Source organism: Aptenodytes patagonicus, chromosome Z (genome assembly GCF_965638725.1).
Source record: "Aptenodytes patagonicus chromosome Z, bAptPat1.pri.cur, whole genome shotgun sequence".
Lineage (NCBI taxonomy): Eukaryota > Metazoa > Chordata > Aves > Sphenisciformes > Spheniscidae > Aptenodytes > Aptenodytes patagonicus.
Genome location: NC_134982.1, coordinates 30,384,801 through 30,399,955, shown reverse-complemented (window position 1 = coordinate 30,399,955; position 15,155 = coordinate 30,384,801). Strand labels below are relative to the sequence as shown.

Below are 15,155 nucleotides of genomic sequence, written 5' to 3'. Positions count from 1 at the left end.
TAAAGAGCAATAGAAAAAGATAGAAAGAATACAATCCAATTTCTTTAATTGTGATGTAACACGATGTCAGTATCACTCTTGTTTTCTTCCCTATTGTCTATTAAACCTACCTATATCTCAATATTTCTCGCAGATCTTGCAGGCTTTATTTGCAGGATCATAATATTTACACTAAGAGATAGGCAGGAGTACTTACAGATACATCTCTGGTCTATCATTTGCTCATGAAGTGAGGGCACTGAAGTTTTTCCTGTCTTTAAAAATCCAGTTTACCTCTAAGTAAAGAAATATTCAACCTTACTAGACTGTGGGGAATTTCTGCACTTAAAGTGATCTCTTTTATGTTTGATATACTGTTTAGACAAGTCACTCTAAGAAGCTGAAAAATACAAAGGGACAGAGGTCTTACTTGTAAAATCATGGAGTTGCGGCAGTGAATCCAAAATGATACCAACCAAAGGGAGGTAGAGAGCTGCGATTTTAATCTTCACCTCTTTTTTGGAGCAACGTGGGTCTAGGTCATGGGAACTCAGCAGGCTAAGGATAGCACTGACAGCTTTTCTTTGCACCTTGCTAATCCTGTGAACACAAAAACGATCCATGAGCTCCATTAATGGGTCATGCACAAATGATTTATAATCAAAGATTTAAGAAACAGAGTGGAGCTAAAAGAAACAATACACCTATATTCATTAGATAATCTCTTCCATTCTGAGCAGAGACTCATGTTCCCTGCAAAAGATAGCTATCTTACATCTCCAAGCCACTTCACCACAATCAAAGAGCACCCCAGTCTTTCAAACTTCCCATAAAAATTCAATATGGTGAAGAGAGGTGCTTGAAGAAAAGCATCAGACTCTGGCCAAGGTTTAGCTAAACTCTTAAGCTCAGACAAAGGCAGAGGTGTTTTAGAGAGAAGAGCAACTGAAATTTTAAGTTGTGTTCTCAATTCGTGTATTTAGCCAACACTACCGCAACAAATAGTGTATTTTTATTCACTGGGACCAACATACTGCAGATAAAACAATGACTGGGTTATTGGTATGTTACAGTGACTCACTGAAAAGACTGGGAGAAACAGGACTTCCCTGGAATCAAACTATGACCTTGCCAAGAGTAATAGTGTGACTCGATCCCATTCTAAAATCTGCAAATTGGGATACCCACCCCTCGCTGTCTGCGTCCAGTGCTGCTGCCAATTCAGTGAAAAGTAGGCCGGTCAGAAAGTGCTGCTGACGGTATTCGGCTGAGAGGTCAAACATACCAGCAATTTTCTGGTCCTGGAAACTAGAGCAGGAGCTAGAGTTCTGCAGAAGTATATCAGAAGTGTTAAAGAATGATCACTGAAATCAAAGCTTCTTAAAGAGGTTGTAGTCACAATCCATGTAGCTAATGGAAAATCTCTACCAGAGGAAAAGCACAGACTTTGAAAAAAGGTTAGACATTTTGGAGGAAAACATCTGAGTGTGAAAAAAAAGCATCTAGTTCCAAATGAGTTGCTTGCTAGGAAGCAAACTCATCCTTTCCATTCTGTGAGAGCAACTCATTTGACATTTTCTGAGATGTAAAATTCCTACCCTGTATTCATTAGTTTGGACAGGACACAAAATCAGAATTTCCTCCACGTTTACAACTCTTTACATTGCTCTTAACTGTTGCAGAGCAGCCATTGGCCATTGTACAGCAAGAGGCTGCCCCTACGTTAAGAGGGACCTTGGTGTCACAAGATCTGCACTGTGCCTTCTTCAGCATCCATGATGTCTAGCAGGGAAGTAAGGTCAGGAAAGACGTGTGAACAGTGTTTCCTTTCACCCTAGAAATCCTTGGCTGAGCTTGCTGGCAGCTGGCATAATTTAGAGCAGCCTTCAAACTGCTGTAACTTACGGCTATGACGGATATACGGCCAGCCCAGGAATGGAAAGTTGCTGCTATATATGTGTTGTGAACTTCTTAGCTTCTCCAATCGTAGGTCTGTGCCACAGGTCACCTGGAATGTTTTTGTCCCCTGATCGGGTGAGCATAAGTCTTAGACTCTACTCCCCCATGCAGCTACTGAGGTTTATGAGTCCAAATTTTGCTTGTAATTTATATTCTTCAATACTCTCTCCCAATATTTCTGTCAGTCACCTGGGAATAGTCCCAGATAACAAACATACGAAGTAGCAGTATACCACACTGTGGCAGCTGTCTTCCAGCATATTGGGTCAAATGAAACTCATGTCTCTGAGCAGCCCCATATTTTGGATCCACATACTTAAGCCCACTTCCATTTCAACCTCAAGCAGACAGGCATTGGCTGTACTATGTCTGTGTGGAATAACGTTAAAGTGTAGAGCACCCAGTTAAGTGGATTTGGCTTCTCTCCAAGAATTCCAAAAGATTTATTCACAAGGCCACATTTCTTACTGAAAATCTAACTCTAGCTGGGCAGCACTCCTGCAGACAGATCAAAATTACTGCAAGGGAGGTCAGTCAATGTATTAAATTATCCAAGGGCCACAAAAGCCTTATTGATTTGTGCAGGTTGCACTTCATAGGTTACTGCTAAAGGAGAAAAAGAGTTGATGATGTTGCTTGAAGGAAAGAATAATTAAACTGGTGTCTGCCCAGCTCTGACTTGCTAGAACTAGTTGCAAGAGCTATGCTGACTTCTTTTTTTCCCCATAAGCAAAGGAGTCCCATTTCTAGTTCTTTGGCATCCAAGATTAGCATTAAGCAAAACTATTGGGAAATCCTGACTCTAAGACCTTCATGTTCTGTTTTTAAGACCAGGAAAAACGTCGAGAAAATATTATTTACTATTATTGACCTGTCAGAACCCTTAAGGTATGAGATGTTGCACATCTTAGCATCCAACCAGTTCTTTGGCAATGACACTTGAAAAAGAAACCGTGAACTTGAACTGCTCTGTTACTCAGAGTGTTTTTGTACCACTATTCTTAGCTTCAGATCCATTCCCCTGCATCCAAGGGCTGTAGCAATTATGGGGCATTGCACTGAAATGCTTCATCCCAGTCCTGACGTCTGCAAGACTACTGAGGTGGAAAACAGGCAGACTAGGAACCTTTGTTAGGGGGTCTGCCCTATGGTAAAAGCAAGATACCATCTAAGTAGAATGTAGAGGATAAGAGCACAAGACTGGCAAAATAGTGTGTGGTGGCCAATTTCTTTATTGAATGTGTTTGTGAACGCAATGCCCAGGATGATGGGTGGGAGGTCCTGACATTCAGGAATTCTAGAGCTATGTCAATATCGGTGAAGTCTGGAAAAAGGTGCATGTACTGGGAATGACATCCTGTGAGAAATGAGAAGTGGTGAGGAGGGGCATTCACAAAAACTGTGTGGAGAATTCTACTAGGATACCTGTTTCCACACAGAAAAACCATAAAGTTCAAATAAAAGGGAAAACACTGTCCAGAAAACACAGAGAAATCATTGGCAAAGTCTGTACATCATCTGTACCACTGGAGTGGGGAGGAACCCAGAACAAAGAATGCTGCTATTTGAAAAGGAAACCATGATAATCCTGCTCTGAACAACACTAAGGCTCAACAGAAATCCATGATTCCAGGACATTGAAAATTGCAGTGTTTTAGTCACTAACTTGCATAATGGTAGCATCTACATCCATTTGGAGAACAAGAAGTTCAACTGGAAGGCAAACGCACAGAAAGTTTGCTGTGCACTGCTGCATGCCGTAATTCTCCAAAACAGATATTGAAATACATATTTGTGCTTGTGTATGTATGGGATATAGGTGCACCTGTAAATTAGCCTTCAGAGCCATGTTCCTTTTAAACTTTGTATGTCTACCTTAACAGCCATTTTCTGTTTGCATGTTTCTAGAGGGGCATATATCTGTGTCACATTAAGTTGTAACTTGTGTACATGCAGTTTTGCAGTAGTACTCCCTTAGTGTTTATTCTTCTGCCCCTTTTCTTTCAAGAGGGAAGTTGTTCTCCCTGACCCAACAGTGGCTAATTCTAACCTAAGTATCTGAATACAGAGCAACATAAGTCTTTCTCTGCATGTGTGCTTCATGTGACATTCATGAAATATCATCTAATGGATGTCTACCTGGGAGGATAAGGAGGGGGAGGGGGATGCTGGAGCAGACGCGGAGGTCATGAAGAAGAGGTTCAGATTGAGGTAATGCTCATGGCTGCAGAGAATTCTCAGGAACTCCAGTCTCATGGAAATCAGGGTGGAGAGTGAATTCAGCTTGTTTGAGAGCTACAAAAGCAAACCAAAAAAGTGTCATGTGATGGGCGTGCACTATTTAAATTACCATGCAGTGAAATATCCTGCTTCCTGAAACAGAAATAGACAAATAGCCCAGCATGCATTAAAATGCTCACTGGTTCCCTGTACCCATCCATTTTCTATCCAGTTTCTATCCATTAGTTGCTCTTTGTTTGGCAGTGGTGGTGTCTCTCTCCCTCCTCCCTGGCTGACTTACCAACTTCCCAAGAGACAATAAATCTTATTTTTTTTCCTCCCAAAACAAAAACATACAGTATTTTTTCCCTTTTGCATAACACAAAGATTAAAACTAAACAAAACTCTCCTGAGTCTGTGGCAAACTCATAAAAAGTCCTGCTAGGCAACACAGAGCATCAATGGTCTTGTCATTTCCCTTCATACCACCAGTGACTTCAGTGGAGTATTGCACATACTATAGGAAACTGGGGTGGTAGTCACCTTGTGTTCTCCTACCTACCATCACCTAACAGAGGGCCTTCTTTTGGCAGAAAAACTACAGCAGGTATATCAGGTCACAGAACAGAAGGAAAATTTTCCCCTTCAAATACAACGAATAATTTCATAACAACATCCTGCATCATCATTTATTTTTAATTTTGGGAGGCTTGTAAAGCAAGAAGACAGAGATGGATCATTTTGTTTGAACCCCCCAAATCTAAATACTGTCCATCACAGCAGTGCACTAGAAGAGTCAGAGACCAAAAGCTGCTCTGTATGGTCTGCAGACCCTGCTGCTAGGGATGTAAAAAAGTAAGGGAAGAAAAGTAGCTCCATGGATGCTCTGCAGCAGTGCAATGTATGGCATTTCTAAGAGAGTCTTAACCTCCACTCAATTTTTTTCTGCAGACCACAAATCAAAAGAGGTTTAAAGTCTCTGCGTATGCAATAGGAAATTTACCTGGCCCTTTAACACAACTCAAAGGATCTTGATGGATAAATGAATCAAACAGAACAGAACACCAGACTGGCCATAAGCCAAATGCAATCCCAATCATGCATGGTGCCTACCTGATTACAGTAATGTTTGATGAGATTAAACACAAATCCTCGGTCCATTAAAGAAAGAAGATCATACAAGAAAAATGCCAGGCTGATATTAATTTTTTCTGCTTGCTCACTTTCCTTTAAAGAAAAAGAAGAAAAAAAAAGAATTGCAGTTATTATGCATAAAACTTATATAAAGGTGGAAGATTTTTTAGAATCATTAAAAAATAGTGTGGGGACAGCTCCCAGAAACATCTCATGGAATATACTGGACAAGATCGTTTCAGTTCTCCAATTTATGTGATCTTGTTAAAGTTATACAGAATCACTCCTGTAAATTATTTCAACTCTTGTAGCTTTCACAGAATCATAGAATCATAGAATCATTAAGGTTGGAAAAGACCTCTAAGGTCATCGAGTCCAGCTGTCGACCCAACACCACCATGCCCACTAAACCATGTCCCTAAGTGCCTCATCTACATGTCTTTTAAATACGTCCAGGGATGGGGACTCAACCACTTCTCTGGGCAGCCTGTTCCAACATTTAACCACTCTTTCAGTAAAGAAATTTTTCCTCACGTCCAATCTAAACCTCCCCTGGCGCAACTTGAGGCCATTTCCTTTCCTATCGCTAGTTACTTGGGAGAAGAGACAGACACCCACCTCGCTACAACCTCCTTTCAGGTAGTTGTAGAGCACAATAAGGTCTCCCCTGAGCCTCCTTTTCTCCAGGCTAAACAACCCCAGTTCCCCTCAGCCGCTCCTCATAAGACTTGTTCTCCAGACCCTTCACCAGCTTCATTGCCCTTCATTGCCCTTCTCTGACACACACAGAGGAATATCATAGGATGAATGAACAAGTTTGTTTATGCAAACCTTTGGGCTGACAACAATGAAATGGAATCTGAGACCTGTTCTGAATTCCCTATGGGCTGCAATCTTGCATATGCCTTTTTTTTTTTTTTAATTGAACATTTAACATTAGAGAATGCTGGTTTAGGTACGTAAAACACAAAATGTTCTTTTAAAATATTAATAAAAATCTGTGCTGGCTCTGCTTATGGAATACCAAGTATTTTGTTCAGAAATTCTAAGTGTAAAACTGATAGTAAAAAAATACTGGTAAGATAAATCTGCAGGTTTTACCCTTTAGCAGCTAAGCTCTCGCATGCTTAGAATTGGCCTGATTACCAGAGATACGCAGTCCCCAAGTAAAAATCACAAAGAACTTCACGTGCCCTCTAAAATAAGGCTACAGTTACTTCAAACATATAAATTTAAACCATAAAATCTCAGTAGCATATGTAGTTCACCAAGAGGAATTTGTGGAGGTGCCTGAGGGATATGTGCACATTTAATGCTCAGAGCCCTCAGGCAGGTTCACTCAAGACCGATGAAGGAGATGACCAAGAAAAATGTTGTCCCTACTCATGTCTCTGACTAGTGAGAACAGGTGTGCAGCACCTCAGGGCGGTTATGATATTTCTCATTATTCCACCTTTTTGTTGCTTTTCAGGAATATATATATATTTCCTACTATCTGGAATTCACACAGCAAAACATTTTTCTACTGTGAAGAAAAAATTAGTTTTCCACTACATTACTGGGTAGGCTAAAATATGCCAGACATATCACTGTAGAATCCCAGGGTAATCTGACATGCTCAACCATGTATTGAAACATAGATTATTACTGCTTGGATTTAAAAATCAGACACACATTACCTATTGCTGCTCTGTACAACTAACCAATGGCCCTAATTCTGCAACCACTGTGGTGGGATTTTCATACATAATCAGGTTCTATACACTCACTCTATCAAAATCGAATTGAATTAACAACCCATAAAAACCTGTGTATTTCTTGCGAGGAAGCCATAGAATACTAATCTCTTGGCAAAACCTACAGGTCTGTTAAAACATTTTTAATGTAACAATTTTTTATTACACAATGCATTTAAAAAAAAAGTCATTGATGCCGTAAGTAAACATTTATGTGGAAATGATTTCTCTGCACGTGGCTATCACGTAAGCACACCAAAGGATCGAGCAAAGGGTGGAGCTTCAGGAACAACAGGTGGACAGTGACAATCACTTCTGCCATTCTCTGTCCTCAGTTGTCTGGTCTTGGCCCTTTCCCAGTTCCTGCTCCTCAACAGAACAGCAGGACACACATGGAGAAGTCGATCAGGAAACTGAGCTGGTTGAAAAGTGACCCAGCAGGCCAGCTCTCCAGCCTGGTCTGCCCTGTGGCAGAGCACACTGCTGGGCTAGCATGGTGCATTTGGCAGCCCTGGGGCATGAAAACAAGTCAATTGCAACAACTGAACAAACAATAGTCACCCAGTGCCTATCTGTGGCCTTAACTTTGTCTATTGGCCAGTGCGGAGTGACATCAGTGATGTAAACTGACAGTATTAATGTTAAAATATAAATTACATTTTGTGATCCTTTCAACTTTGTAATCCGTTATATCAGTACAACTTGTTAAAATATATCAGGAGAAAGAATTTCATGGGATTTAGGGCTTATGTCTTGTCTTTAATTTTCATGTGGCCAGTACCTCTTTAAAGAGATCTGGGGTTAGATCACTCGTGGCTGGATTTTGCAACCCTCAGGAAGAATATTGCCTTCATATTGCATAGCCCACTACCGTCAAAGAAGTCAAATGTGGAATAAAACACTGTGCAGTAGAAATGAGGGTAACAGGAAAAGGAGATAAAAGGAGTAAGCCCTGCTTGGGCTGCAGTTTGATGCCCTGGCTAACCTAGCATAAAGCAGCACTGCCGCTGAAAATGGTGTCCAACCTTTCCTGTCGATGGGAAAGGGGATTACCCCCCTGCACCCTGCAGCCACACCGAGAAGCAGGCTGGGGAGCTGAGCTGAATAAAAACAGTCTGCCAGGGGTGCACAAGGCTGCCCCTTGCACAGCCACAACTCTTGCTTAAGGTCCATGTGAGAATACTGCCTCAGTTTTGGCCTAATTCTAGTGACACTGCTGAAGGTGAAATGGGATTAAATACAGCTCGGTGTAACACAGGGTGAGTAGCAAGGATCTGTGGTGCCTATTTCATGCATTTACCTTTTGTGGTTTGACTAAAAGTGCAGCAATCTCTGAAGTAACCACACTAACTATAGTGGTAATATCATCTTTGAAGCGATCGGAGAACCGGCTTCTTCGTGGGTTGTCTTGCTTCTCTATGTTGTGAACATACTGAGCCATACTCTTTATCTGCAAAGCAGAAAAAAAAAATTAAACAAATGCCCAAACTGGAGGTAAAACTACTGCTTTAAGTTAGTCTATGGGAGTAAGATTCCCTGCTTGTTTTTCCCTGAATGTAATCGCTCTCATCTTCTCAGAGCTGCTGTGATAAATCCTACATGTACTGGCAATGACAACAGGCAGCTTAAGACTCACAGACAGACACTGATTACTGTTCATGTTCACATAGTTGTCTACTCTCAGGACCTGAAATCAGAATCACCCTGCCCAGTCCCTTGCATCTGCAGCTCTGAAATGCTGCTGTTCGCAACTTTTGCCCTTTGTGATGACAGACAGGGAGTGACGCTTCTGGAATTAATTCTTATTTCTTGACCTGCTGTTGAGTTGCTTATATGCTGCCAGTGGAAATCTGTATGTTTTTTCCTCTGACATACATCACCTCAGGGCTCTGTGAAACTGTGAGTTTGGGGAGCCTTGTCACTGCTCCCATGTTGTTAACAAAGTGGAAAAGACAGGAACAGGTATTCACAGAAAAGGAAGGGCTCAGTTTGATGTTTCTCTTCTGCAAGCTGTGGACCACTGTGCATGTAGTTCATGCAGGACTTTGCCATCACAGGCTGTCAGTGGGGAATGAGGGTGAATATAGAGAATTCTTTAGTTGTACTTCCATTATTTGGGACCTCTCCTTTTTACACTGGGGCTGAATAACTGAAGATATCACCACCCAACTAAATCTGTGCCTGGAGTACCTGCTACATTTAACTTACTATACCATTAACCTACTGTAAAATACCACTGTCAAATCTTACCAGGAGCTCAAAGAAGAACCAGGCATACTTGAAGACAGATTCTCTCACCATACCCGTGCTGACCACCATCTGCAGTGCCAGCTCCTCGTGGAAATGCTAGATAATAAACACAGAGTGTTGGGAAATGGCTTTTCAATCAACTCATCTTCCCTGTGGGAAACTCCCCTATACTGGAGAGTCAGCAGCTGGATGGGGATGTGTGGACATCCCTGTAGGATGAGAAGGCAGATTTGACCAAAATGACATATAAGGAATGTTGGTGGCAAAAGACTTTGGGACCCATTTTTCTGTGGCTCCAGAACCCCGGATAACTAAACTGGGAAATGCCTTTGGTCTATCCTCAGGCCATTGGCTGTGTGCATGACAGGGAGCAGTCATGTTCCCCACTCCCCCCTAAACATTTCCATTTAGCACATCCATGTTTTTTGAGAGAAGGTAGATGTAAGATTGTCTCTGTAGTGGGAGAGAAGGACATAGCAATAACCACAGCAGAGCTTGTGCAGAGGTTTTTAGTTGGAGACAATACTCTTTGCAGCGAGATCTGACCATAAGACACCCAATTCCAATGATCTAAACTTTTAGGAAACTCAAATCTGGACTAAAAATTTATTGCAATGTCTATTTTCTATTCCTGACACAAACAATAAAGCTAATGAGATTCCTAAGCATATTTACATTGAATAGGACATATTAATCCATCCAATATTCAGATTGGGTATAAACCTCTATGCTTTTTGGCAGAAATCAAACCAATAAACAGGCATAAGAAAGGGGAGTTTCTTAAATGTAACTCAGATTCTGAACTGCTCATTGCAGGGTTTTTCCCCTGCTTCTTCATTCAAAACCACTGCTACTGATCAATGCCAAACACAAGATACAGCTCTGGAAAAATTATCTGTGTGATATGGTTTCTTCTATGTTGTTAAAAAGCTATTTGGGAATACATACTCAAGATAGGAAGGAATTTCTTGGTTCTAAAAGCTACAAAAAGGGGAAAAGAAAAACATTCTTTACAGAAGAAAGAGATGGAAAACATTTCTGAATGCAGTTTACTGTAACATGTACAGGCAGGTATCCAAGGGTAAACAGCAGTGGAAAAAGACAGAGGCCCTAACACCTTGAGAAACAGAGCAAAGGGAGGATCCAGGCAGGCTGCTACTTGTCTAAATCTGTCCTGGAAAAAGAATCTAAAGACTCTGAAGCAGAAGCAGAAAAGTTTGGGTAATATTTACCCACTGATTCAATATTCCATCACAAACTCCTTGTTCGATAAAACCAGTTGTCATTTTGTTCTCTCTCTCCCCTCTCCTCATTTAGAAGCGCTCATTGCCAGCACTGCCTCAGGAGGCTCCAGGCTCTGTTAATGTGCACCCTCACGCTTAGTGGTAGGCTACCTTTTTATTGGATGGTCTTGGACTTGCACAAACGCTTGGCATGTCATTTGTTCCTTCAACATAGAAAGACATCCGACTGGAGCTGTGATCCATAGGCTGGAGGGCATAGCCAGAAGAAATACATAACAGTAAGTTAATACATAACTTGAGCTAATTAACAGAGAAGAAATCAGCAGCGGTGGTTTTTCTGGAAGGTATGCACAGATGTTCACCTAAACAGCTCTTCCTTTCCTTCTCCCCATCCCCCTTTCCAGTGGAGGCCAAAGACGACCCGAATGCAGCAGCCGCAGGAGCGTGCAAATGCCAACACTGCCATCACGTGCCCAATTTTAGCACTGCAGCTGTATTTTGGAAGCGCTACCCCTTTCAAGGGTAACTGTCCTTTAAGTTTATCCGGTGGCTCTACATCCGAAATTAACTAGCATCTGGGAGTCTTCCTTCCACTAAAAGTAATGCCAATTTAAAAGGCAGTGAAATGGCAGCAGCCAATTGTAAATTGCTACATTTATCAATGTGATGAAGCTGTAATATCAAACATTTTGATTTTGTATTAATTTGGAAAAAAAATGCCTTGAGCTCTGTTTTTTTAGGACACAGTACATTAGAGTAAAATTCATAAAGCTATTAAGTTCAAATCTACATTATTAAAAATTGCTATGTATGAATATGTATGCCCATATAAGCAAATCAAATAGATTGGCAAAGCCTGTGCACCTTACTAGCTCTGGTTTAATTTGCTGAAGACAAGCACCCATTCACTTTAACTGGAGAGGCACGTGATCATTCAATGGAGAAAAGTCTTCAAAATGTTTCTGAAAACAACCTGCTTGAGAAGCAGTGTTTTACATACATAACACACAAAGAAAAGGGAGGGGGGATATGGTTCAGAGCTCAGCAGACATGCTGCTGTGGAGCTCTGCCAGGGCTGCAGCTAGGAGCAGGTTCCTTGCACAGGGGAAAACTCCTGCTTTTGTCAGAGGCACAGCTTCCCAGCTCCTGCTGGATGGGGAACTCTAGATTTTGGTTTCCCCAGAGAGCTAAGCACAGTTGTCCTCATAAAGCTCTGATATGAGCCTGGGATGCCATAGACCAGCAAGCACCAGGTGCCAATCAGGGAAGCAAAATTCTGCTTCTCAGCTGTCATCATCCTTTCTATCCTGTAAGCTGTTGGTGGCACATGTAGTTGTGCATGAGAAAGACAGAGGAAGTTTGTGTTTCACTCTGTGGTTGAATTAAGTATTTGGAAAGACCCAGTCACAAAATGTGCACATGGCATCTGTACTATAGCTGATAAAAAATCATGGGACTGCTGTCATATAAATTGCCTACTTTTTTTTTAACAGGAAACTATTTAGCACTAAACAGGCTCTGTGATTTAAAAAAAAAAAAGAAAAGAGTTAAAAGGAGCAAGAATAAATTATCAGTGCATTTTAGGAAAACTATTTCCCTTCTGAGGACTCTTTCACCCCTTTCAGAAAGCGAATCTGTTCCCAGTGTAATCAAAAGTAGTCTTTTCTCACACTGACCCTGTGCAACCTTGACCAGCCCACGTCACCAGACATGAGCAGACCCTAAATATCAGGAAGAACAGGAGAGTGAGGCACATCAAAAAAGCAAATCCCTCTGCGGAGTATCTAAGCCTCAAACAAAAGACAGAGTTCTCACCTCTTGCCCTCTTAATTGATAAAAGACATTGGAATTTAGCAATGGGATTTAACGTGTAACTATGCCAAATCAGATAAACAGCAAATGCTTCTGGTGATGCATACACTGCATTTACAAGAAGCAAATCCAACCCTCAAAGAACAAATCTACATTATTAGGTTTTGGCCCATACAATTCTCCAGATATTTGTCTTTGTTCTCTTACCTTGGATGACATGATGTTTTTGACCTCCTCATCAGTAGCAGTTTGTGTAACAGTGATGTCAGGATTGCTGCAGCTTATCACTCGGCTCTGCAAGAGTTTACTCCCAACAGACACTGCAGAAGTGCGTCCAAATGTATAATAACGAGACTCTGTCAAAACGGCACTGCTGCCTGCACCTGCCCATAGGGAGATGTTTGAACTAAGACTAAAGGACATATATATGAGACAAACATGAGATTCAAGCCAGCTTTGCTCAGTTCTGGTACAGCATCACCATTTTGAATAGCATAAAGCTCCTGAAAATCTCACCACCAACTGCTTCATTAACAAATTACACAGGCATTGAATGAAAAGGTGCAGATGTTTTTTGAGTCAACAGCTCACAGGGTGATTGCACAAGCAGTAACAAAAGATTAACAGGGCTACATGAGCCGCAGCACTGTTTCAATAGGTCTTTCTTCTTCCCATGGCTCTTTTTAATTTGCTGTATATTAAGACAAGATTCATGGGCCTAAACACAAAATACCACCTTCAACACATAACATTTAACACCACATTCAAAGTATTCAAGGAAGCAAGGAGTACTGCCGGCAAGAATTTCACTAAATGATTACCTAGTTTTCAGCTTCCCCATGGACCTTATTTTTCCAGGATAAAGAATTTCCAAGTGTAGGCAACCTCAGAGATTTTAGCACATCCTAACATCAGTCTAAGCATCCCTCAAGGGGGATTTAAATGAATATTTGAAAGAGAAAAGGGCCTACATATCTTTAGCTCCCACAGCATAGCTGCTTGGTGGTAAGTCAGTTAATACATAGCAATTGATCAAATGAATCCTATAGGCTTTAGGACAATGGACTGCAGCAGAATAACAGAACGGTTGAGGTTGGAAGGGACCTCTGGAGGTCATCTGGTCCAACTCCCCTGCCCAAGCAGGGCCACCTAGAGCCAGTTGCCCAGGACTGTGTCCAGACGGCTTTCAAATATCTCCAAGGATGGAGACTCCACCATCTCTCTAGGCAACCTGTTCCATTGCTCAGTCACCCTCACAGGAAAAAAGTGTTTCCTGATGTTGAGAGGGAACCTCCTGTGTTTCAGTTTGTGCCCACTGCCTCTGGTCCTGTCACTGGGCACCACTGGAAACAGCCTGGCTCTGTCTTCTTTGCACCCTCCCTTCAGGTCTTTGTATACATTGAAAATCCTCCCTGAGCCTTCCCTTCTCCAGGCTGAACAGCCCTAGCTCTCTCAGCCTTTCCTTGTTGAAGAGATGCTCCAGTCCCTTCATCACCTTTGTTGCCCTTGGCTGGTCTCTCTTCAGTATGTCCATATATCTCTTGTACTGAGGAGCCCAGAACTGGACACAGTACTCCAGGTGTGGCCTCACCAATGCTGAGCAGAGGAGAAGGATCACCTCCCTTAACCTGCTGGCCAACATACAGGATTTTATCCTCTGATGACATCCCTAATGCGACGGACAAATTGGCAGAGCTTGACCCTATGCCACCTGGCAGTAAGTTAGTTTGCACGGAAAGTAGTTTACTGATGTGCAGGTCAGTAAGAAATTGGCATCTTAAGGCCATTTTAATTTCTGGAGGAAGTTCCTCTAAAGACAGCCTCAGTTTAGGAGATGTCTCTCACTTTCATCTTCATGAAGCTACAGTGTTGCATATAGCTGTGGAGTCCTCTCATCTCAACCCTGCATCTTAAATGAATGACCGAGAGATAGAGATTATGGGGGGGCAAGTCCATGTTGCTCTTTGCTGCGCTGAGATCCCTGACCTTCCTCTGAGAAAAATGATATATCTGAACAGTGCTGTGCTTAAATAGTATGCAGTCTGGGGCTGAGAAGTTGTGTTTGCTATTTTATAGGCCAGTTCCCTAAATCCTCCTCTCAGAAGCACCATGCTGAATAGCATGTATCAAGAAAAAAGAATACTTTTGCAACCCTTGCACCAATATTACCTGCTTTGACTACTTCTCTTTGAGGGTCTGGCAGGCGAAATACATAGTAGACATAAGATGCCAGGAGGCAGTTCCTCCCATGCTGGTCTTTGCTCAGGTCTTTGCTGTTGTGGAGACTGTTCACTATTGCAACCACAGATTCAAAGGCAAACTGTGAGAAGTTGGCTGTAAAACAAAGGCAAGAATTAGTCTCAGCACTGAAGGGTATAATATTATTAGGTGAGGGCGTTCTTTGTACCAATAACAACTAATCCTACATGCTTTAATTCAGTCCTTAACAAATTCAGAGCTTTAGACAGCAACTGCTATACCTGACCAGACCCAAGGTCTACATAGGCCAATGACCACTCTTCAGTAGACCCACTAACCTTCAACCCAATCACTGCTACTCCATCACTTTGTGCTAGATAAAAGCAGACTGTAACTGTTAATTATTATTTCTAGCAGCCTTCATGCATTTCCTATAAAATACCTACTAGAGGAACCCTAAGACTCATTATTCTCCAGCTGACAGACAAATGCAAGCTAGCAGGCTTTTCCACAAACATTATAGTGGATCACAAGTGTTGATTACTAAAATGAGATAGGAAATAAACTACACCACTGTCTCCAAGTATGCTTTTCCTCCAGAGTTAACATATGTGATGGGCAA

General features: G+C 41.8%; 1 protein-coding gene across 1 annotated transcript in view; it reads right to left on the bottom strand.

Moving 5' to 3' along the window:
- Positions 1–15,155, bottom strand: part of DOCK8 (dedicator of cytokinesis 8) — a 96,906-nt gene that overhangs the window by 27,131 nt on the left and 54,620 nt on the right. Inside the window, exons 21-29 of the mRNA XM_076362219.1 lie at positions 14,504–14,668; positions 12,542–12,717; positions 10,673–10,768; positions 9,279–9,374; positions 8,329–8,478; positions 5,272–5,385; positions 4,078–4,233; positions 1,168–1,307; positions 410–579 (exon numbers count right to left, since the gene is read on the bottom strand). Coding sequence (XP_076218334.1) covers positions 410–579; positions 1,168–1,307; positions 4,078–4,233; positions 5,272–5,385; positions 8,329–8,478; positions 9,279–9,374; positions 10,673–10,768; positions 12,542–12,717; positions 14,504–14,668 — 1,263 coding nt within the window. The remainder of the gene's footprint in view (positions 1–409; positions 580–1,167; positions 1,308–4,077; positions 4,234–5,271; positions 5,386–8,328; positions 8,479–9,278; positions 9,375–10,672; positions 10,769–12,541; positions 12,718–14,503; positions 14,669–15,155) is intronic.